At 41.9% G+C, this 23,809-nt stretch overlaps 1 protein-coding gene across 1 annotated transcript in view; it reads right to left on the bottom strand.

The window, feature by feature from the left end:
* The window catches only part of spega (striated muscle enriched protein kinase a), a 52,237-nt gene that overhangs the window by 5,556 nt on the left and 22,872 nt on the right, over positions 1–23,809 (bottom strand). Inside the window, exons 6-36 of the mRNA XM_030075442.1 lie at positions 23,207–23,353; positions 22,553–22,735; positions 19,858–19,997; positions 19,674–19,762; positions 19,315–19,490; positions 18,784–18,970; positions 18,347–18,420; positions 17,907–18,065; positions 17,598–17,787; positions 16,484–16,713; positions 15,864–15,983; positions 15,671–15,775; positions 14,831–15,037; positions 14,290–14,413; positions 13,335–13,507; positions 12,815–12,927; positions 12,533–12,701; positions 11,895–11,994; positions 11,054–11,254; positions 10,008–10,065; positions 9,830–9,907; positions 9,428–9,600; positions 9,250–9,276; positions 8,893–9,045; positions 8,738–8,780; positions 8,546–8,611; positions 5,539–8,377; positions 5,202–5,369; positions 3,679–3,801; positions 2,397–2,561; positions 568–1,273 (exon numbers count right to left, since the gene is read on the bottom strand). Of these exons, the coding sequence (XP_029931302.1) occupies positions 568–1,273; positions 2,397–2,561; positions 3,679–3,801; positions 5,202–5,369; positions 5,539–8,377; positions 8,546–8,611; positions 8,738–8,780; positions 8,893–9,045; positions 9,250–9,276; positions 9,428–9,600; positions 9,830–9,907; positions 10,008–10,065; positions 11,054–11,254; positions 11,895–11,994; positions 12,533–12,701; positions 12,815–12,927; positions 13,335–13,507; positions 14,290–14,413; positions 14,831–15,037; positions 15,671–15,775; positions 15,864–15,983; positions 16,484–16,713; positions 17,598–17,787; positions 17,907–18,065; positions 18,347–18,420; positions 18,784–18,970; positions 19,315–19,490; positions 19,674–19,762; positions 19,858–19,997; positions 22,553–22,735; positions 23,207–23,353 (7,486 nt within the window). The remainder of the gene's footprint in view (positions 1–567; positions 1,274–2,396; positions 2,562–3,678; positions 3,802–5,201; positions 5,370–5,538; positions 8,378–8,545; positions 8,612–8,737; positions 8,781–8,892; positions 9,046–9,249; positions 9,277–9,427; positions 9,601–9,829; positions 9,908–10,007; positions 10,066–11,053; positions 11,255–11,894; positions 11,995–12,532; positions 12,702–12,814; positions 12,928–13,334; positions 13,508–14,289; positions 14,414–14,830; positions 15,038–15,670; positions 15,776–15,863; positions 15,984–16,483; positions 16,714–17,597; positions 17,788–17,906; positions 18,066–18,346; positions 18,421–18,783; positions 18,971–19,314; positions 19,491–19,673; positions 19,763–19,857; positions 19,998–22,552; positions 22,736–23,206; positions 23,354–23,809) is intronic.

Genomic DNA, 23,809 nt, shown 5'->3' with positions numbered 1-23,809 from the left:
CAAACGTCCATTACACCAGAGGGGGATGACATGACAGACTGATATTTGATTTTTAATAAAACACAAAAATATCATCCCAGAGTATCAGAATAACCCCAATGTCCTCCATGAATTTTGTTTATAAACATTTTGCCAGCATAAAAAAGCAAACCTTCACAATACACTGCAAAAATCTATCTTAATAAGTCCTTCTGTCTCATATTCAATGTTAAAGTCTCGTTTTTATTCGAACAAGTAAAAGAAAATCTGCCAGTGGGTTGAGATAATTCCTCTTGTTTCCAATGCACTTTCTCTTGTTTCAGAGGAAACAAGTATAACGCTGTTGAAACAAGGCAGAATAAGGCAGATCAGCCCACTGGGATCAAGAAAATGGCACTTGATCCAAAAAAATTCTGGAAACAAGTCGATTAGCATTGGAAACAAGTTAGATTATCTCATCCCACTGGCAGATTTGTTTTACCTTGTTTGAAGAAAAGAAAACAAGATTTTAACACTGAATATGAGACAGAATGACTTGGTAAGATGGAGATTTTTTTGCTCTTAATGAACGTCACCAGACTTTCTTACCTGGCTTTCTCATCGAGGAAGGTGTAGGGTTTCTGCGGGACCCCCTGTCGCAGAGAGGTGGAGGGCGTGGCACGTCCCGAGGGGGTCCCTTGGTTGGGGGTGCTGGTCCCTTCACCGATGGGGCTCAGGCTGGAGACCTGGAGCACTTGAGGGGAGAAGGTGGGAGCTGAGACGGGGGTGGGGGCCACGCGAGCGGTGGTGGTAGTGGGGATGTAGGTGGGCACTGAGCCCATGGCCGGCTTGGTGGGGGTGGAAGGCGGGGTGACGAGAGGGGGTGGGGGGGTTACAGGTGGTATCTGGGTCATGGGTGACACAACATTGACCGGGCTCTGAGGTTTTGGCAGGACAAAGGGTGGAGGCGGCTTGACTGTGGGTGAAGAGGGAAGGGTGGAGCTAACTGTGTGAGCCTCCTGGATCATGGGGCTTGTGGATGGTGATGCTGGAGTGTTTGTTGTCGAGCTGGAAGGTGCAGAGGATGGAGAGGTAGCTGTGGCTGCCATTTTGGAGGCTGCGGTGGTAGCTGGTGGAGGGAAGGCATGTGGGGAAGCTGCACTTGTGGGAGAGGAGGAGGCGGTGGAGCCAGTTTTAGAGGGAGGGTTGGTGTGGGCCGGTGTGATGGGAGGGACAGTTAGTGGGGAGGTGGCCCCTGCTGTGTGCGGGGCTGGGACTGTCTTCACGATGGCCACGGCTGGTGAGGCTCCTCCAACTGTGAAAACAAACAGACAGACAAAATTCAGCTTGTTCTGCTTCAGACCCTTTCCACTGCAAAAAAACTATCTTAATAAAGAATTTAGTCTCATTCAGTGTTAAATTTTAAAATATCTGCCAGAGGGATTCCAATTGTGTCCACTGCAGTTTCACTTGTTTCAGGATTTTTTCTGAGAACAAGTATAATATGCTGAAAAAAGACAGAATAAGGCAGATCAGCCCACTAGGATCAGAAAAATGGCATTTGAGTGAAAAAACAAATTAATTGATTCATTGTCCTTGTAAACAAGTGGGATTACCTCATCTGACTGACGTGTTTGAACAAAAACAAGATTTTAACACTGAACATGAGACTACACGACTTGTGAAGATGTTTTTTTCTTTTTCTTTTTTTTGGTAGCTTAGTTTTCTGTAATGACCTTTTACCATTGTACTTGACCTTCCTGTTATATTTGCCGTTTTGAATTTGAATTTATTAGGAATCCTAAAACACAATTGCTCACATTAATTCCAGAGGATAACACTTAAAAATATTACAGGAACTCTTATTTCCAAAGTGCTCCTCGATGGATTCTTGCCTTGCTCTTATTCTTGATGCACTTGCTTTTGATTTTACGTGTATATTCATTAAATACAGCGCGGTCGTAAAGTGCAACTTAAATCAATAATGATATGCCTCATGCACAACAGGATGAGAATTTGTAATGCACTGCAATGGCAGATCCTTTGAAAAAGACACTGAACTAATGAAATAAAATATAATAAGTCAGCTGTCAAAGCAAACTGGATTCCACCTCTTTGAAACTTTGTGATTTTGTCAGATGTAGTGTTCCGTCCTCCTTATTAGCCTTTGAAAAGTCAGTACACTGCAATACAGTGCTGCACAGTGCATTACAAATCTTATGGATGACAACCATTAGTAATTCAGCACAGTGCAGTGCTATTTAATATGTCATGTCATAGAGGGTATCAACAATACTTTCTGGGTCAATAAACAGGCAATTAAAAACACAAGAAGCAAAATCTTGAAAATAAAATAAATCTCAAGAGAAGTTAAAAAAGTAATAATTTAACCTACACCCCGATAATGTATGTTAACTCTTCTATGATATTTACGGTACCTTTTGAGTCTAGACTGACAGGAGCAGAGCAGCTGCTGTAAGGTCCCTGTCCGGCCTTGTTGACACAGGCAACACGAAACCTGAAGGTGCCCCCTCGTGGCAGCTCTGTCACGTTGTAGTAGCAGTCCACCACTCCAGTGGCTACGATCAGCCAGTTGGCATCTCCTGCAAAACAGAGTGGGAGCGCAGAAAGGAAAGGAGTACACTTGATGTTATGTTGTCTTGAGCATGCAATGGAAATAATACTCCCACTTGGAACAACAATATCAAAAATGTATGAACATATATATGAATATTTTAAATGAAAGACAGGATGAAAATAGGAGGATGAGAGTCTCAGTGGAAAGACAATAGATGTAAGAGATGGTAGAAAACAAACTGAAATACCCTTTACTTTCATGGACAGCAAAGTGTTTGTTGTAGTTTACATACTTAACACCAGATAGCAGTGTTGTCAAATTAATGGAAAAGACTTGTGCGTGGAGGTGAATAAACACCCAAACTTGAGATAATATTCATTACAATAATATTCAGGTATATACAAACAATTTAACACTCAGTTGGCCTGCTGAGAAATGATGCGCCATGGTATTTTACTACTTATGCAGGTATAATGGAACAGACCTTTATTAAAATGGAAATTAGGTGCAGACACAGTATTCTGTGAATAAGGACCGGCAACAGGCGCTGCCATCGATTAAATCTGGAATGAGGCGACGAGGAGATGCATGCTAGAATGCCTCTGAAATGTATCAGACCAAAAAATTCAATAAATATTCATTCATATTCTGATACAAATCTGGTAATCTGAATGTGAGTCACTATATTTTCATCCACCGTATTAGATGATAATAATGAATCATCGTGCACAATGACAAAAGCTTTGACAGCAGTGCTGGTACAATGACTATTCCCTCATGGACTGCTTTTCTCTGTCTAAACACTGTCTATGGATTTAGAAACATCTTCCCCCCCAACCATTTTCCACATGCTCGCTCAGCTGAACATTGTTTAAGCTGTTTAAATATTGTAACCTCCTTGGAACTTGAATCCTTGAATAAAATTTCATTTTTACTCATGTGGCTATGCCTGCTCTGACAATAGCACACTGTTAACAGTGCGCAACAAGGACGTGTTTTTAATTACCAGATTTATATATGAGATTATATATGGGAGTATATATGAGATTAATGTTGGAGGCATGCTCCTGAAGAACAAAACAGGACTGATATAATAACCACAACCATATTCAATGTAACCACCGGCTAAATATACCACTCACCCTCTGTCTTCCTTTCCAGTGTGTAGGTGCAGGGGGCCTTGGTGTCGGCTGGTTTCCAAAGCACGAGGGCAGTGTTGTTGTAAACCTGGGGGATCTCAGGGGTCCCTGGACGTTTAGGGACACCTAGAGTGGAGGTGAGCAGGACATGGGTATGGTTGGAAAAGAAGGATAGTGAAGAGGAAAAGATAAATAAGTAATGGGTAGGATGAAGTAAAAGGACACGCAGAAAGTGTGTTATTACTTAAAGTAAAAATCCATGAGATTCTTTTTAGAAAAATATGGCCAGTACTGTGATGTCTTTTTCCTTTTCTTTTGATGAAGTTTGGGTTTCTGTAGGTAGCAGCCATAGTGGCTGTCACTGCCAGTCATGCCAAAACAAGCTGCTGTTATAGCTGCCAGAAATTTTTAAAATATTGTCCACTAGAGTTATTTTCCCAGGAAAGGCTTACCAGACACCAGGTGTTAAGAGCAAATGTAAAAACTGAACCAGCTATAGGATGAATCACTATTGTGTTATCATCATTCGTTGATATAGAGTATGACAAATTAGCTGATTGAGATTCAAGAGACCCCACAACTGAACTATGTAAAGCACAATTTATCTACAGAAAAACATTCATTTTTTTCAAGCACAGGTCCAGGCAATGCTTTGAGTTTCATCATTAAACCAAACCAAACCTGACACTTATAGTATCATCCCTAATTTCACAATGTGTTTTCCAGGATGAGCAATTGGGCCATGGCCTCAGGTGGGATGAGCTGTCTGAAGAATTTTCCACACTGATAGATTATCAAGGGGAGACAAATAGCATCAGTGGTCGGAATGAGTAATACTCCATGTCTGAAGCCATGACAAATAAAGTCAAAATGCAATGTATTGTATCTGACAGCTGAAAAATATATTTTCTACTGCAGCCTCAAAAGTCAGTTTTCCTTGTATTGAACTGCAACATTGGCAGTATCTTAACACTGTTGTTATTAAGGTGCATTGTTTTTATTAAGGCGTGAACAGATAATGGATTGTGACCTACAGCTACTGATTGCCAGAGCATGACATCTACCTAATTGCAGTGAGCACCACTCATTCACATAACGTGATGAATGCGAGATCAGGCAAAAATCCATCAAGTTAATCTACTGTTAACTGATATTAATGTTCATATCATCTGTATTAATATTCATATCATTAACACTAATTTAAATTCAATTATGTAAAATCCTATGATGATACATCACATTATTATAATAAAAATTTCCATGAAAAGTAAACAAGCAGTTGCTCCTCTGATAATGATGACTTGCTGTGTGCAGTTTGTGTTAATTACATTTGGAATCATTTTTCTGTAAAGTTACAGTAAATGCAAAGATAAGAAAAAAATGCATACTTTTGCAACATCTTTAGAAATTATAATTAAATGTAGAATGGTGGGCTTTGATTGATTATAGCAAATGCTGAGTAGTTGCTGAAAAGAATCTGAATAACTTTTAATACTATTAGATACACACAGGGATAAGATACTTACAAGCTAGGGACAATGTACAGGAGCTGGTGATGGTGGCTATGGGGTTGGTAGCTATACATTCATACAGTCCAGCATCTCTCCGACTTGTCTTCATTATCATAAGGAGCTGCCTGCCATCTGGGTGGGAGATCAGGTTCATTCTGTCATCCACCTCCAGTGGTTTCCGATCTGGGGCACACAAATTCAAGTAAATCAGGAGCACCTCATGGATAAAACCACAAACATTATATTAGGATAAACCTTTGATTTAAAAAAGCAGTACTATTTTTTAATGCAAGACCTTTGTTATTTCTGGATAAAAAACTGCCAAAATTAAAATAAGTATTTTGCAACCTACCTTTCATCCACACTATTTGTGGATGTGGACTGCCAGCTGGAAGACAGCTAAGAGTGACAGGATCTCCCTCCAGTAAGACATGGTCTTTCAGCTTGATGTGAAACACGGGGGGAAAATCTGAAGCAGAGCGGGTAAACTGTTGCCGGTTGGACAAATCCTGATCTTTGGAGACAGATGAAGGGAGATCAGACTGGGAGGGGGTTTTGTCTTTCTTATTTCTTGTCAAGCCCCACCTGTCCCATCGAGATCGCCTGTCACTCTCTGGAGTGCGAGAGACTTTTTCAGAAGGAATGCTATTAGTGGAATCAATTGATTCCTTAGATGCACCAGTGCCTGTCTGTTTTGCTAGCTGATTCTCAGGAATGCCCATTCCTTTGAGGCCACGTCCCTCTGACTGGGAATGACGATGGCGAGTAAACAGAGGGGTTCTTTTTCCTTCTGACTTTGACTCAGCATCCCCTCTTCCCTCTTCAGACTGACTGCGAACTTTTGTGGACATTCCTGCCACTTTGTTCTCAAATTTATGTCGCATTGCCAGGACAGGGGAGTCACTGACCTTTTTGAAATCCTTTTGTTCCAGCTCTTTCTGATTACCTTGAACTCGCATATTTGCTTCTTTATCCTTTCTCTCTTCTGACTGGGTCCTTATTTTGGCAGAAATTCCTGCCACTTTGGACTCAAACATACGTCGCATAGCAAAAACAGATGACTCTTCAGCCTTTCTTTGTTCTCTCTCATCTAATTGTCTCTGTGCCCCTGCACTGTCCAGCTCTTTTGTATCCAAGGACTTACTGCGACCAATAGCCCAAGAAACCCTCCGTTTGCTGGCCAAAGCTTCTGTCACCTCCTTAGGCTTTTCCTCTCTAGGCTTGTCCTCCCTTGTCTTTTCCTCTTTTGGTTTATCAAACTTCTTATCAACAGATGATGATCTCTTAGCGCGCATGGACAACCTCCCAATAAGACCCAGGCCTGTTTCCTTCTCTGCCTCCCTCAAATCTTGAACAGATTTGGATTTCTCCTTAAGTCCTTTGGATACCATTTCAAGAGGTGCCCCTATTGGCCCAGGCCTATAAACGTCCTCACCCCCCTCACCCGCCTTCCGGCTTAGTACAGGTGATTTCTCCTCAGATTTGTTCCTGGTCAGTTTTCGAAGGCCACGGGTCAAAGACGACTCTCGTTTCTTAAACCTGGCTTCAAAGACCTCTTCTGAGTCAATGTCTTTGATGTCTGTTCTGAGCACAGGCTGTCGAGGGGTAGTAAGATGATCAGGGGTGGATGATGTAGAAGGAGAACTGGGAGTATTTGCCACTTTGGAAAATACAGCAGGATGTTCAGGTAATGTGGGGGCATCTTTTGTTTCTTTAGGTGTGCTTGTAGTTCTAGTAACAGTTGGACTTCTGGATTGGTTGCTGTCATCTTTTTCAGAAGGAACTACAATAGTTTGCATAACGCTTGCATATGCAGATGACGGTTTACTATGTTGAGGTGTAACTGTGGGTGCATCTTTATTTTGTTTTACCTCTTCTTCATTTAATTCCTGATTATCTTTCTGCTCTTCATCTTCATCGTCCTCCTCTATGACAATTATAGGAGCTAGTACAGAGGGTGACCTCTCCTGTGAATGCAAACTAACTGATTCTTCCTTATCTGTCTTCTCTAATCGATCTTTGGTCACTGATATCTCATCTATTTTAGCATTCCTCTCATCAGTACTTTGCATCTCTTTAACTTCTTTCACACTGTGCTGCTTTTGCTTTTGGTCCACTCTTTCTGAGGTGGGTATTACAAAAGAGGTGCTTTCTGTGGGTGAGGCAGATGTAGACTCAAGTGTTGCCTGCTCTGTTAGTGCGGACATCGAGGTTGCCTCTTGGAGCTTCTTTCCTTCTAAGCTACTTTGGCCTGCGGATGGGATTTCTAAGGGGGCTCCAAACCTCCTGTGCAGCGGCATGGGCTCAGAATCCCCCTGGGTGAAGGAGGCGCTTTTCTGAAAAACTTTGGTCTTTGGAATATCCTCTCCAGGACTCTCAGATGATGCAGCTCTAATCAGGGTTGGTGGTCCCACTCGGGACCTCCTCAAATTCCGATCAAGAGACCCTGTTCGCTTTTCATCATCCATTCCCAGTGTTTCAAACAAGGGGCCTCTCAGGCCGCTCATCTTCTTGTCCATGCTTCCTCCCCTGAGCAGTCGCTGTCTCATCAGTTCCAGTTTTAGGGCATAATCCTCTTGGCTTAACTTAGCTGCCCCGGGGCTTGGGCTGCGATTGGGTAGCTCCATGGAAACAGCCTTTTTCAGGCTCTTTTTACTTGTCTCTGAGTCTTCACTGGCATTTCCCTCTTCTGGACCAATGTGGAGAAGCAGTGCTGAATCAGCTGAACTGCCCCTCCTCATAGTAGCTCGCCTGGACTTAGTCTGTGAATCCTCTGACTCAACACTAGATCCTTTCTTGAGGGGAGCTCGTACTGTCTTCATCATTTTCTCCTCATTTAGGCTCTCCTCTCCCTCTGTTATTCTCTTATTGGTCCCTCCTCTTGCACTGGCCACTTCCCTATCCTCCCTTTTAGTTATCCCATCAATAGTACCATTGGACTGTCCAGTGACATCCTCATCCCCTGGGATCTCATTAAGGGAAACTCTGGAACCAGAAAAGACCATGGACAGTGGCATGGGAATGAAGGGAAGCTCATCCACATCTTCATCTGAATCAGAGGATGAGGAGGGTGGGGGAGAGCCTTCTTTCAAATGCCGGGCCACAGCAATGGAGATGTGGTTGGATGAGTCATTAAGGAGCTCTGGGATGGTCCGCATCACCATCTTGGATTTATAGCTGATCAGAGAACGCTGGCAAAAAAGCAATAGAAGAGAGGCTGAGTGAAAAAAATTCAGCTAAATTTGTTGAAAAAGTTTGTCCTTGTTTGCCCTATTTTACACTCCCAAGTCTGAGTCTGAATCTGCATTAATTTACACATGCTATTAGCATTTACCACTTTATCATCTACAATGCCATACCTGCCATCGCCTTCTAGATAAGACTTGCTTTAGCATTGCTGTGCTGATGCTTTTGTTTGTTGTTGACTGCAAGACAAAAAAATAAGAGGGGAATCAACATTAACCTCGTGCATGTGCATATGAATAGTTGAGTTTAATTAGAATCATCTAATTCAGTGTGACATCTTTAAGAAAAAAAAAAAGATAGGTCACCTTAAACCAAGGATGACGAAGGCACTCAACTGAACTGGGTCTCCTGGGAGAGGGTAAATATGCATATGAATTAGGATTTTGCTACTTTTGTTAGATACTGTTAATACAGTAAGTATTTCTGAGAAATGTCAGCACAGAGCCACTAAGATACTTACAGTCTGTCCACCACCAAAAGCTTAATGACAAATCCCTTTGCTTCTTTGCAGAGGTCAGAAAACATGCTCTCCTCAAAAGCCACATTGTAGTTACGAATATTTAAGGCAGTGGCTCTATCATTCTCACCAGCAAAAGGAGATACGCCAGTTAGACTGAAATGAACAACAACATTATTAACATCAAAAAAGAAACATTTAATTTGTTTGATTTCTGTGCTGAAGCAATAAAGTCCTAAAGTCCAGCAATGAAGCCACGAATATAGAAGTACTGCAATAAAACACAAAAATACCAAATTACTAGACAAATAACTGTATTTCTAAAATCTCATGCACAAGACAAAATATTTAACAACATACCAGAGGTAAGTGATAACACCAACAGGCCTGCGGGAGAGGAGGAGAAAGGAATGAGAAGTGGGGTTTTGGAAAACAGCATAGGAGTACATAAAAGGCTGAGGTTTTATTTTGTTGCAGATAAAAGGGTAGCGCCTGCAGTTTGTAGTTGCTACTCCGATCCAGGGAACAGGTGGCTCACCAGATGTCTGTTGCCGTGGAGACTGGAGTTTGGTTAACGATCTCTGGTGCAACATATTCTGGCGTGCCATATTTGCAGTAGTGGTCTTCTGACGTCTCCAGTTTCATGGCATTACCAAAGTCACATATGCAGATCTGGTCACTACCAGGACTTGCCATTAAAATATTTTCTGGCTAGGAGGGGAAGAATGTACATCACAACAACAAATTTAGTTTACTTTAGAAATGAAGAAATGGCAATATTTAATTTGCACACTAAAACTAGTTTCGACACATTCTTCAGTTAATAGTGCTCTACCAAACGACAAAATGCCACTGCATAAATAATGGCTAATGCAAAGATCTACATTATGAAAATCCGATGAAGTTGCTATAGGCCAGCTGGCAGGTTGTTTAGGTGTACCTTTATATCAAGGTGGGCAATGCTTTTTTGGTGAAGATAACAAAGACCCTCCAAAACCTGCTGAACACTACACCGGATCTGCAGAGAAAAAGCAACACACCATATACTCATAAAATAAACTTACAAGAATTATTATGTAATGTACACTGCAGTGCAGTGAACACAGGCTGACACAAACCTCTGATTCCATGACTGTTGTTTTCTTGGCCATTCTTTCCAGCAATTCTTCATGACATCTTCACACAACAGTTGAGGAAAAACAGAGATATAACTTACTGCACAGTCCAAGTGGTAGGCGAATGAGAAATGAATTATAAATGAGCAAAACTCCCACACAGCCTGTCTCCAGCTAATTCCACTCATCTGCGATGAGTCAGAGAGAGAAAGCTGTGTTGCGCTTCATTCATACCTCCAGGGGACTGCAGAAGACATTAGGATTAATGCTATGAATCTTCTGTGTCCCCGGGATGCATACAAGTGCAGTTTTGGTTGACAGTGAAGCAGCTAAAATTTGGAACATTGCTTCTCAGTAGTAAGGATGATAGTGCCTTGGTGACTGAAGACTGACATGACTTTGTTATGGTAGTGTCTCTTTCATGTGCACTCCCTTGTTGAAAATTTGTATGAACACCAACTTAAGTCAAAGGAAAATAAATGCGATTAATACTGCCCCATAGCACAAAATTACCATAATATATCTGTGCAAGCTTTACAGGGCTGTTGCTCAGTATCAGTGACTCAGCGATTACTTCACCAGGTGCTGAGATCTCTGGCTTTCAAAACAGACTTCACGGCCCATACTCTTGGCACAAAACGTCCTCCCCACACACCGAATGGTATTTTAACTGCTCAACAATGGAGGATGATGCTACAAGTGAGCAACTGCCATCACAAAACATTTCAGCTACAAAGGCCAGCTGCAAATCCTTATTCTCAAAGGCAAAGCAGTACGATCATTACAGCATTTTCACGACATTTCTGCTGGATCTCTGCTCTAATAAGCTAACTTACTCATTGCTATTTTAAAAACTTCAATGTTTGTGTCAGTTCTTTGAGTTTTGTGTGAAGATACATTCTATCAATGTTGCTGCAATCCCTGCTGGTTGATAAAGGTCGTAGATTATATAATGTCCCAATTTGTATGAACAGCATAATACAGCATGACCACAGTTCACTGAAAATGAAATAGCAAACGGGTAACTATCACTGGAAATGAAAGGATACAACTCTGTGATGAGCACCACAACACTCTTCTTCTCAAAGGCATCATGGAAATAGAGGATCCTCTCGTGGTCCAGATCAGACAGCAAACCCATCTCTCTGAGAGCCAAGGCCTTCCTCTTGCCTCGTGCAGAAATGAACTTGGCAGCAAACTCAGCCTTTCCCTTTTTCTGTGTCGCCCTCTTCACATAGGAGAAAGCCCCCCTGCGTCAACAGCGGCACAATGATGACATTATGGGTTTAGGCAAATACCAAGCCAGCTGTTTTGTTCACATTCAGGCTGTTGTTATTCAAGTCAGAAATCCAACATCCAAACAAATTTTTGTCAATCAATCCAAGCAGAATTACATTTCTAAATGTGAATGAATCTAAATCTGAATGTAATACTAGATATCAAAAAATCATCCCACGAAGGAGAAATCTGCTGTCTGATTTTTTTTTTCTTTTGCAAACACAAATGACATCTGTAGAAATAACAAAAACACGCTAGCTTTTTGAAAGCTGATTTTCCTCTCTGCCCTTCCTACCAAACAATCTTCTGTCATCACTATTGCTCTACAATTAAGGGTAAGTATCTGTCTCCAACAAGTCAGACAAAAACAAATCATCTGTTAGCTGAAGTATTTACTCCATTCAGGCAGGTGACTCATTTCTATTTCCTGACTGGTGTTGTTAAGCAGGTGAAATTGCCCTCCCTCCTACACCCCAAACTTAAGTGCTCATAGAGCCATTAGTAGAGATGGGCTGTCTGCGTGAACGGATGCTGTCTTTACATTGTGCAATCAAGCATGCATGCATTTCAGTATACACACTCACACACAAAAGTGCACACTGACTGTCTCACCTCCCTATCTCTTTGTGGATGTCATAGTAATCAGTCAAACGCCTCATCTTCCTGAGAATAGAGCCCTCGTCCTCCATTGGCTCTGCCACTTCTTTTCGCTCTGTGGGGAGGAGCAACATGAACAAGTTCATTATTGTTGTATATGTGTGCGTGTGTGTGTGTGTTTGTGTACATGTGTGTTCATGTGCGTTTGCCTGTGCATGTGTGCCAGTACAGTGACAGATGGTGTCATACTGTACTCTCAAAACACCTTGGGGTCTTGCCCATATGGTGCAGATTTGGCAGTGCAATTTTCAACGACAGCCAGATTATACTGGTATTTATTGCATAAGAAAACTGATATACTCTGAACTAAATTGTAATATCCACCAACAAATGGAGCTAAATCCTGATAGTACAGTAAAATTCCCCTGTCACTGATGATTAGTACCAAATCTGTCTATATTACTTAGAACGACTTTGCAAAACAACTCAATTCCCCCTCATTTAGTGCTTGCAAACCATGCAAGGCTTCAGTCAAGTGCTTCCTCTTTGCACCTTGGTCTTCCTTGTTTTTGAGGTGGGTCAGAAAGTCTGTTTTCTTCACCACAGAATGGTGCTGGTGTATGGTGTTGTCGATGTTATGCTGGATTTCTAACCTGTGTGAACAGTGAGTTCGGCCTTGCAGCTGCTGGAGCCAGCCAAGTTCTTTGCAGTGCAGGTGTACACGCCAGAGTCTTCTGGACGGGCGTTGAGAACCACAAGAGAATATTCGGGGTCATCATACACAAATGTGAAATGGCTGCTCTCAGAGAGAAGCACATCATCCTGCAACCAACCAATTAACTGTTAGTATTCAGCTTGGTTTAAACTTTTAACAATGTAAAATGTATTTGCAAATTCTATTATCAAATTTTCATTTTTCCATTCTACCATCGTACCTTATACCACAGAATGTCTGGGTCTGGTTTCCCCTCAACCACAACAGCCAAACGAGACGTTTCTCCAATATCCACATCCAAATCCTCCATGATGGATTCAAACTTAGGCGGCACTACCGGAGGGTAAAGAATAAGAAACCATTTGCACTTCTACCTATAATGCTTGAAGATACTGTATCTCCCATACTAAAGCAGCCAATTAACAGGGATTCAACATTATAACTGCTCATAGATCTGAATTATTGATGAAAAAATGAAAGGTAATTACTTCAAAACACTAAAGACATTTTAGGGAAGTTCTCACTTGAACATCATCAGTTATTAATTAAAAATATATATGATTGCATCCACAAAAGCTTTTGCATTCTGTAGGGAAAGGACTGGATGACTTTCACATCAGAAATGATTTTTTAAGGGTAGGTTACCCCTTCCCCAAATAGTGAGCATCTAATTTTGGAATGAAAGTCATCTGATATAAAATGGCACTGTATTGTTCTCTCCATTTTGACCCTGAACTCACCTGCCATGGCCAGCTGCAGCGTGCAGAGGTCGCTGCCAAACTGGTTGTTAGCCGTCACCACCAACTGTCCGATGTCTGTGCTACGGACTCGCTGAAGCTTCAGGGTGTGCTGATCATCGTCTGGCATGCTCATCTCATACATCCCTGGCCTGTTGGTCAACACCACGCCCCTCCTAAGGAAGAACAAGGCAAGGACATTTTAAGTCTATTTTACGTATACTGAAGCACTGTGCACATCTTTCAATATGTAAATAAATACTTTTAATGATCAACAGAGATGTAGCTCTTCCTGTAGCAGCTCAAATCTAATGCCTTCAACAATAAACTAATCAATGCAAAAGAACTGATGAATTAGTTCAACTTCAAGGACTAATGACCAGTGACATACACAGGCTTCCTTAAGGCAAAATCCCTAAAACTGTTTGCAGTGCTGGGATGGAAATCAGATCAATAAATTTATGTATGCTTTTCATACTTTTGGGTGGACAAGAATAATTCAGGTAAACATCCAGTAGTGGCTGAAACCAAGTCATCAAGACCCAGCGTGTTGTTAATTTTCCATCTTACAAAGTAAATTAGTCCCTGATTGGCAAAAATGGAAAACCGGCAGGGCTCTGTGTCCTGAGGACTGTGATTGAGGATCGCTGCAGGAGCAGTTTTGTATTCCTTATTCCACACTTTTGAAAGGAAATAGCGAAGGTCAGAGCCTCCTGCCACAGGGTCCCCTCCCTGGGGAACAAGCTTCTTGCCCTTGTCATTGAGTCAGTATTTAAATTCAGACACAAAATCTATCCATTCAGCAGTGCAAACTGTGCAGTCGCAGCTCTCAGTCTATCATTCACTTACTTCTCCCGCAGGCTGCCCTGATATTGCAATTATTTAACGATAGTGCTGGCTCGCTGTAAAATATCCCTTACATATCAGCCTGTAACATGTCACCGCCACAGGGACTGACCTTTTCCAGGTGACGACTGCATGCACGTGATTGAGGGTGATGGTGATGTTCACAGACTGGTTCTCTACCACATACACGATGTCAGGCTTGTCCAAGATGACTGGTGCTTTCCTTAAATAGGGTCCTGAATCAGTCAAAGAAAAAAAAAAGATGACTAAAGGTATTCTACAACTACATCAGATCAGTTTACTGTATATTATTTATGCCTGGCTACTAGGTTTTAATGAGCTAAAAGCCCTCATGGAAGCCTTCCTCTTAGTAGAACTACCTTTTATCCTTTTATCTTACAACACTTTGTGACTTTCACATACTAAATCCAACAAAATTTTGTTTCTATAGCAAAAGTGCCTCTAACATTAGGAGAAATATAACAGCAGCAACAACATAAGTAATAACAACTATAGTAAGACCAATAATAATGGTAGCAACAATTGTATAAATCACATTATCAATGTTGTTAGTAGCAGCAGAGGTATTCAGCAGGAGACAGTTTGACTTGCAACCTGCGATATTGGCCAGCCACCATGTAAAGCCTCAGTACCTCTGTCTACGAGCTGAACCAGGTCAGTGGAGGGCGATGGTTTGCTGAGTGTCTTGCCGGTGGATGTCAGGACCCTGAAAGCATAGCGGACTCCCTTGGACAGTGAGGTGACGGTGTAGCTTGTCTCCCTCAGGTTAGAGGCTACAACGGACCACTGGATAGAGCCAAGAGGCTGCTGCTGGACTGTGTACAGCAAGGAGCTGGTGTCTGCACACACACACATTTCATTTATTTACTGAGACACTGATGAAACAAGTAAAACAGTGGTGATATAACAAAATACAGAAAGGAGATTTGATTTTCCCCAAATTGGTGCAAATGACGTGAGATATGATGCAGCAAATACACAACAGCATTTCTTTGTTTTTGTCATTAATCAGAATGTTATGTGGCCAAAAGGAGCTGACATCGAATGACAATTAAATCATGTTCAATGGATAATTATTTATTGAAAAACACTTTTCACTGTTGTGTGAATGTGTTTTCCAAGCTATGTATTTTAGATTTAGGGGGTCTTTGTGTTCACTTCCACTCTGCTAATGGAAATGCAACCAATTTGTATTTTATTTTTTGCAAAATCTAAAAAAAACAAAAACAAAAACAAAAAACAGCTGGACGGAGGCATAGCTATTTACTTTCCCATTTGTAAGCCTGCTCTAATTTGGCGGACAGAGCAAAGGTAATGGTTGAAAGCAATTTACACTGAATTGATGAATTGATGTGGAGAATCATCAGAGCAGGGGAGATCACAGCGCTCACAACAAACTAAAAACAAAATGAAAAAAAAAAACATAAAAAGAAAGCAAAGCAGTAGCATGATCATATACTTTGGTCGCCTACCTAATGAAGGGTCAAGCCTCTTTGGTCTCTTCCAGCTGAGGCTTATAGTTTTCCCTGTGATGGCCTCAATCTCTGGAGGGCCATCAAGGGCATCAGGAACAACATCTGGAAATAAATACACAGAAAGTGGCATCTCCCATGTTTTGCTCATCTGAAATTCCAGATGAAACATACTGAGCGCTGCGGTCCCTACCTGTGACATATAGATGTGCGTAGCAGGCTGCCTTGCCCAGCTTGTTGGAGATGACGCTCTTGTAGACGCCCCCATGAGCGTGACAGACGCTCCGAATGACCAGACTGTGGACATCCCTGTCTGAAGAACAGAGACACCCAGTGATTCTCCCATTCTCACAACGACAAGGTATCCTTTTAAACATCTCTGTGCAGATATAAAGACTGTGATATAAAGCTCTATTATTTCTTTTTACAACAAACACAAAATTTAACACACAATGTTTTTTTTTTTTTTTTTTAACATAATCTATTATACATGTACCCTGATCCATCCATCCAACCCTTCTGCTATCCCACCAAAAAAAGATAGGTATTTTCATTGAACAAATGTACAGTAGCTACCATAAGTTATAAGTTATAAGTAGTAAGAAATGATCATCTTTAATGAGAAGAGTATGGGGAAAAAGCAAAAGCCAAAAAAGAAGCAACAATGTTTCATAACCATAATTAAAATTTTCAAACACTTTTGAGGCAGTTTAGTGAACGATTTCTTGTCCCATTTTCAAATCCAAAGTTCCCCATGTATGATCACTGCCTAACACTATGGTTTGTTTTGGAGGGGTGGGGGGCTTTACTTACACTGGGTCATTTTTCGTTCTTCACTGCTGTCGATGCATTTGCCGTTGTGGTACCAGGTGATGGTTGGGTAAGGCATGCCCGCCACTTTGCATTTCAGCACTGCCTCCCTCCCCTCGATCACCTCCACATCAGCCAGAGGTTTGATAAAGTCCGGCATGGTCCTCTTCTCCACCTCACTCTCCAGGACCTCCGGTTCCTCTGGGATGGATGGCATCTTCTCCAATTTAGCCCTGGAAGGAGAAGAAAAAGAGTAACGTTAAGAACCTTGAGAATAGAGATATGGATTGAGAAAAAAATACACTTAAACATGCTATAAGTGGCATTTTACCATCAATAATTCATTACCACATTCATTTTGAGACATTAGCATAAGTGAAATAAACAAACATGAGCACTGCCAATAAGACTGGCAGCCTCTGCAATTATTGTGTGCCATTAGGTGAAATTTCACAGAAAATCAGCCAAATTGATATGTGGCACAGATATCGCTTTCTGGCACAAAACAGAAAGAGGGTTCCAGCACAGATAGACACCGGAGACGAGAAGGGGAAGTAAAAGTAAAATTCTTTTGAAGTATAGAAACAAAAGGGTTTTAATTTTGAGAAACAATGGCATAAAATAATTTTGGCCATGGTTACAAGTATTTATGGTAATTACACTCAAATATCAATTGATTTCAGTATGATATATTGATGTTAACCAAATGCTAACCAGCTTGATTATACATGATAATGTGAGGTATATTGCCTATATAGTTCATAAGTGACTTTGTTTAACTCTCGCATCAGATCTTGAAGATCTTGACCCTAGGGCCAAAACAATATCCAAATAAAGAGCATATGGAGCAAGAGTGTGCGACACTTTTTTCCTTCAAATGTCAGCCCTCGGTGTGTGTGATTTTTCTATTACATGAAAGGCGCAACAAGAAACTTTCCAAGTCTCAGTCTCAGTGAATATCTGTTGACTGAAATTTCTGCGATGTGAAATGTTTTCTTCTGTCCTTGAAAAGAAAAAGACAAACAAGTGTGGCATCTCCTTTCAAATCTATTCTGAAGTTTTTGAAGAGCCACACTAGCTTATAGCTGGTTTTCCATTATGACTGACATTTTCTTACATGTGAGAAGAGATGGCAGCTCGAGGTTCTTGCATGTACAGTTCGGCGGTGCATTCAGACTTCCCGTGAGCGCTTTGAGCGACGGCTGTGTAGAAGCCCTCTGTGTCGCTGGTGACGTGAGCGATGACCAGCGAGTGGCGCCCCCCCTCTTGAAGCACACGTATGTTATCACTCTCCTCCACCTGCGTCTCTGAATGTCAGTTACGATGGACCAAAAACAGTTAGACAGGGTGTTGCTCTGGCACTTAAAAAAATAAAATTGTAGGGATGACATTGAATATTATTAGATATAATGTGGCTGATTGTTACCAAAATGCATCCAGGTGACAGTGGGTGCAGGCGACCCGCTGACTTTGCAGTCAAACCGGGCGGTGCGACCTTCAATGACCTCCAGGATGTCCAGTTTGCGGGTGAACAGGGGCTCCCTGGAGGGAGTGACGGTGAGGCGTGCACTAGAGGTCAACTCCTCTATCAGGGGGACAAGAGGATCATCATGTAGGGAGATTTTCTGACAGGTTTTCTTATTTAATATAACTTGATGGATTCTGCATTTTTACAAATTGTCAATGATAACTTCAGGAAAAGAATTCAAAGTCAAACAACAATAAACGCCCTATTACTTGAGAAAAGCAACACGTTTTCTTATTGACTCGCATTTTCACAAATTTATTATCAGTAAGAGCAACTGAATATGACTGTCTCTATTCCCCTTCCCTGAAATAAATGGGATAACAGTGGCAGTATTTCACCTTTGGCAGTGCTCAGCTTGCAAGTGTACGTCCCACTATCATCCTCGTGTACTGAATTTAGCAGGAGACGGCACCTAGAAGATAAAACAGTCTCTCATCTTGCAGTAAATCCAATATTTTAACATTTCCAGAGTTTCATTCCAAAACGAGACACCACTATTTGAAAAAAACACTGATGTCAACTCTTGCAAAATTATTGCTGGCATGAAAGTGCAGCAAATTAGGGGAATGGGGATTTGAAATGCTGACTGAGGATTTCAGGTACCAACATTTTTCCGATCTGGATATACAGTGTTTTGGAAAGAAAATCCTTCACTCGTTCCAGGGTCTCTATATAAAAAGGCATTCCTTGCATTTTTTGCAGTGATGATGAGAGCAAAAAAAAAAAGTCAAAAGGGACACAAAACTAAAAGAAATTTTAAGGCATGCAAATCTACCTTTTGCCATCAAAATGCATCTTGCAGTTGAGCAGCGCCGGCTGGATCAGCTTCCCACTGGACAGCCAGTCCACCTCGACATCTGGAGGCCCCGTCATGTGACACTCAAACATGGCTGACTCCCCAGCCCTCACTGCCACGTGCTCCACCTCTTTGGTGATGGACAAAGACGTTTGTGCTGAAGCCGCTGATTAAAAAACAAACAAACACAAAAAACAAAGTGCATTTTCATTCCTTTTCTTTCATTTTTCTTGACCTAGGATATACTGCCATTAATTTACTTGCAGATCCATTCCAACTGATTGATTAATTATTATGCAGTTTTCACCAAAACCCAGCCCATACTTCATAGATGAAATCATAATGTCAATGCATAAATTTTACAAGGGACAAGGCTATGCTTCAAGGCTCTCATTTAAATTTTCTCTCCCAGAGAGGTCACAAAAACCATGTACCTTTATCATTCAGCTGCAGCCAGCCATTCTCCCCTAATGGTGTTGTATCAGACACATTAAATCTTCCATTACTTACCTTTGACCTCCAGTCGGCAGTCCATCTGCTTGGTTCCATACTCGTTGATGATCTTGCAAGCGTAAACCCCGGCGTCACACCGCTGAGCAGAGCTGATTCTCATTTCACTCGTGCCGTCCTCTGTCTCACGCACAGCGAATCGCCCAGCGGTCCTCACCGGGGCTCTGTCCTTCAACCTGGATCGATATAAAGTGGCTGTCACAACCATTTACACTCAGGTGTCTACTAGAGGGCGGCGGTATGAGAAGGAAGCAGCTAGCGACCTTGGGCCCTTTGCTCTGGCATATGTAATAGCTTCAGATGCCAGTCACTTATATAACTGCAATACGGATTCAAAGCTTTCTGGGAAAGTGTCTTACCAGGAAACCATGGGTTTGGGCTGCCCTCTCACTTTCACTGAGATGATAACGTCTTGTCCCTCGAACACCCATTGGTCACATGGCGCCACCTTCAAAATCATCACAATATGCCAAATTGTAAAGACATTACCAAGCTTAGGAAGGACTTCCGGCTCATTTGTAGCAGTTGGAAAGTTTCTCCTACCTGAAATGAGGGAGGTTCCTTGAAGTGGACACTTTTAGTTTGGACAGGCGAGTCCCCAAGCTCCATCGCCTCCTCCTGAGGGCTCAGGTACTCCTCGTCCGACTGGATGGGACTAGTGACTTCCAGGGACGCGGTTGGCTCTGGAAGACAGGATGGAGAGAGATAATGCACAAAAAATAACTGAATAACTAAAAAGGGTTTTTTCCACAAATAATTTCTGATTTGTACAGTTAATTTGGGTTATTAAGCCAAAATCTCTAAGAAATATGGTTCAGTACGGCACCATGGTGGCTTGTTAAACCTTTGGATGGGAACAGTCTGTTAGAGCTTGAATGTTTATGTACTTGTGTTTTTGTAGATGAATCTTTGCCAAGAAGAGCAGTTGGCAACACAGAGAGCTGAGTTAGAGATGAGTGGGACACGTGCACGGGCACATGCACCCACATATGCACACACACACACACACACACACACACACACACTCATAAATACACACAGAGCTTAGGGACCTCTCTGAAGTGACCGTAACTGAACAGATAATGAATTAATCCCTAAATCCCTGACCCAATCATTCGCTTATTCCCATGGAGTTCCAGAGCAGACACTGTGTCTGGAGTCCTAGCAGCCTCTCCTAAAGTCCAAATTAATTCACCACTGGATAGAGAAATACAAAGCACCGCCACCCTGCCTCCCTCCTAGATTCTGTATCTGACTCTTTTCCACTTTCTCTCTCTTTCTGTCTCTGCCCCTCTCTCTCTAACTCTCTGTGTCTTTCTCTGTAAAACCTCAAAAATCCCATATCTCTGGCAAAAGCAGATAACAGGCTGACAATTCACTAGAAACGAATAAAGTCCACGAGCGGAACAGAATTAATACATTCCCTCGTGTAAGACGAGACAAAAGTAAAACAATGACAGCCATCATCAGGGAATTTAGCGGGGCTGTATCAAATAGTGTATAAATACTGCTACTCAAATGACTAAAGTAGGAAAAGGAAACAAGGTCATCTGCTGCAGGATGAAGGTGAAATACATCAGAGGAAGGCATGATGACAAGCACTGGTGATCAAAAATATATACACAGGCAAGGCATAAACTTAAAGATAACATACGTAAGAACTGAGTTAAAACATATCAAAAGTTTAACTTCAAAGACCTCCGCCATGCCAAAAATGACATTCAAGCTGATTACTTTTGAATGCTATTCTATTGAATTGTCTGTATGCCGGCATTCAGGCACAAGAACAATATGGAATAACCTACCTAGATTCACATCTCTGAGCAGCGTCTGTGTACCAAGGGCTAACTCCCGGGAGTATTTATGTAAACCTGCCAACTCTTGCACAACTGCTGCATAGAGCTAGCCAGCTAATCTTCCCTTCCAATCTCATCCTCCTTTCTCTCTTTTGCTTTCCTGTCACTGTCATTTCTAATGTCTCTGCCATCCATCCCGAAATACGGCAAGGTCATACAACAGCGATACTGAATGTAGCACTGTTACATGAATGTTTTGGCTTTACAGCTACAAAATCAGGATGATACACACTCAAAAGAAGATACTGTGAAGACTGCAAAATGAATTCTCACACTTTGCACGTGTTAAGCAGGAATTGCAAGCAGATTTCAATACAGCAATCTATTTTACCATATCGAGGTTTGAAATTCCTCGCAGCCTTTAAATTATTCTCTCTAACTATTTTGGCTTACAGTGCCAAAAATCTACCCTGCTCCTAAACAGCTAAAATAACTCATGTAATCTCCCACTACATTCTGACAACTTCTGACTCCAAGCCCTGCAGCGTGAAATCTAGTGAGATGAAAAAATAAATAAATAAAATAAAATAAAAAAAAAAATATCCATGATTGCAGCATTAATCTCACACTGGGACATAAAGCAGACTGCAATTACCAGACAGAACAAGGGGGTGGCTAAAAATACTCCTTGCAAGTTGGACTCCACTGGCCTAATATGGCAAGGCAGGACTAGTGCTGGTGGTGAGCAACCGGAGTGCACGCTCACATTGTTGACAGAACTGGGAAAGTGCAGGGTACATTTACATGAGCTGAATCAACATTCACTAAGCAGTGCACACACACACACACACACACACACACACACACACTGGTATACAATACATACACACACACCACAGGCATATTAACACATATAGCTGAAATATTTTCCAGTAGGAATATCTATTTTGTTTACCCTGATTTTGAATGCCACGCCTGCCTTTAAGACTCAGGGGACCTTTGTGTGATGGGGCAAGTCTGTGTTTTGAATCTGCACCGAGGGGAGCGGAGTGCCTTTAAGAATTAATGGGTTGCCATGGTAACTATCACTGCAAGGAGCCCCGGTCGGGATGCTGAGCTTCAGCAGGCCTTTGTAGTCATTAAGACAGAATGTCAAGCGGAGGAGGGCTGGCAATGGATTAAAGCAAGTTTGTGTGCGCGTGCATGGATGTGTTATGTGTTATGTGTGTGTGAGTCAACACGTTTGTTAAATTCAAGCTGGCCATGATGTTCATGTGCCTCATTTTGGTGTTGACACCTCCGTCTTAATGCAATGGTAAGTGTTCCATGCAGTTTGCTTGGGACATGTGTTGCTGTTCAGCGCTTCTCTGAGAGTAAATCCCTGTGTGCCTTGTATCTGTCAGACAGCGTGTGGGATATCTGCTTCTCCGGCCTCGCCTCACCTGATTGGATGTAGAGCGTGGCGCTGCAGGACGCCCTGCCCGCCGTGTTGACAGCTGTGACGCAGTACGTCCCCGCGTTGTTCGGCCTCATCCGCTTTATCACCAGGCTGTGCCTCTCCCCCTCAGCCTTAACCACATGGAACGCATCACTCCTTATCTCCACATTACTCTTCCTCCATGTCACTGATAAAAGGTAAGAGTGATAGGCACAGGAAAACACGTAAATGTTCCCAAGGGAATAAATGGGAGTCACACAGACTCTTCTACACCCAGTAAAACCTCCCACAGAAAAAAGATACACCACATTCCTCCTACTAAGAATATAAAATAAATCGTGCTGAAAAATTAATTGAAATTGAAATTGCAAAAATATGGCAATATTGCCATATTAATAAGTGTGATATCCAAATTGCACGAGCCGCCACCTTTTTTGTTTAAGATAAAATCTATGACAAAATAGCACTGTAAATGGTAAAGTACTATAGTGCTACAGAAATGCCCTGGCCTAAACATTGTATTCTCCAAATGTAAAAAAGCATGTCTGCAAAAATCGTCATCGTCATCATTTTAATAGTGGTTTCAATACAATTTTCCATATCAATCAGCCCTAATAATGAATATGTGAAATTTAAAAGCCTGTGTTCTCAGCCATACCTGTAGGGGGTGGGCTGCCAGTGATGATGCATTGCAGAGTGGCCTCAGAGCCAGTCTGTGCTGTGGTGTCAACCAGGGGTCTCTCAAACCGCGGGCCCTCCGTCGGTCCCTCATCAGCAGACATGTAGGAGTCATCGGATGAGTCCCCTGGAAATGCCAGGTCAAGTTTATATTTAACTGCCTATTCTCTATTTCCTGGTTTTGTAAACAGGTCAGGCTCCAAAATGAGTCATGGACTGGTTTCTTTTTTGGGTCATCACATGATGTGAGTTCTATCAATGACCTCATTTACACCTGACATTTCATGCCACTTGTATCCACATTGTATCCATTTATGATTTATCCACATTATATCTATTATCCCCCTCAACCCCATGCTCCCCCATTATGCATATTTCCTCTTCTGGACAGTCCACAGTGCCAGTAAACATCTGGCTTCATTTGTACTCCAGCCATCAGTCTCATCGATATCCAACCGATGGTGGATGTTTTCGCCAGCTGTAGACGGTGTTTTCTTTCTCATCTCAGCTCAGAACAAAACAAAATGCTGCACTCATTTCTCTTTCTAGTTACACCTATGGGGACAAAATGTTTTGGGAGACG

The sequence above is a fragment of the Myripristis murdjan genome, chromosome 2, assembly GCF_902150065.1.
Source record: "Myripristis murdjan chromosome 2, fMyrMur1.1, whole genome shotgun sequence".
Taxonomy (NCBI): Eukaryota; Metazoa; Chordata; class Actinopteri; order Holocentriformes; family Holocentridae; genus Myripristis; species Myripristis murdjan.
Note: the sequence above shows the minus strand (reverse complement) of the source record. Positions and strands in the feature narration are given on the sequence as shown.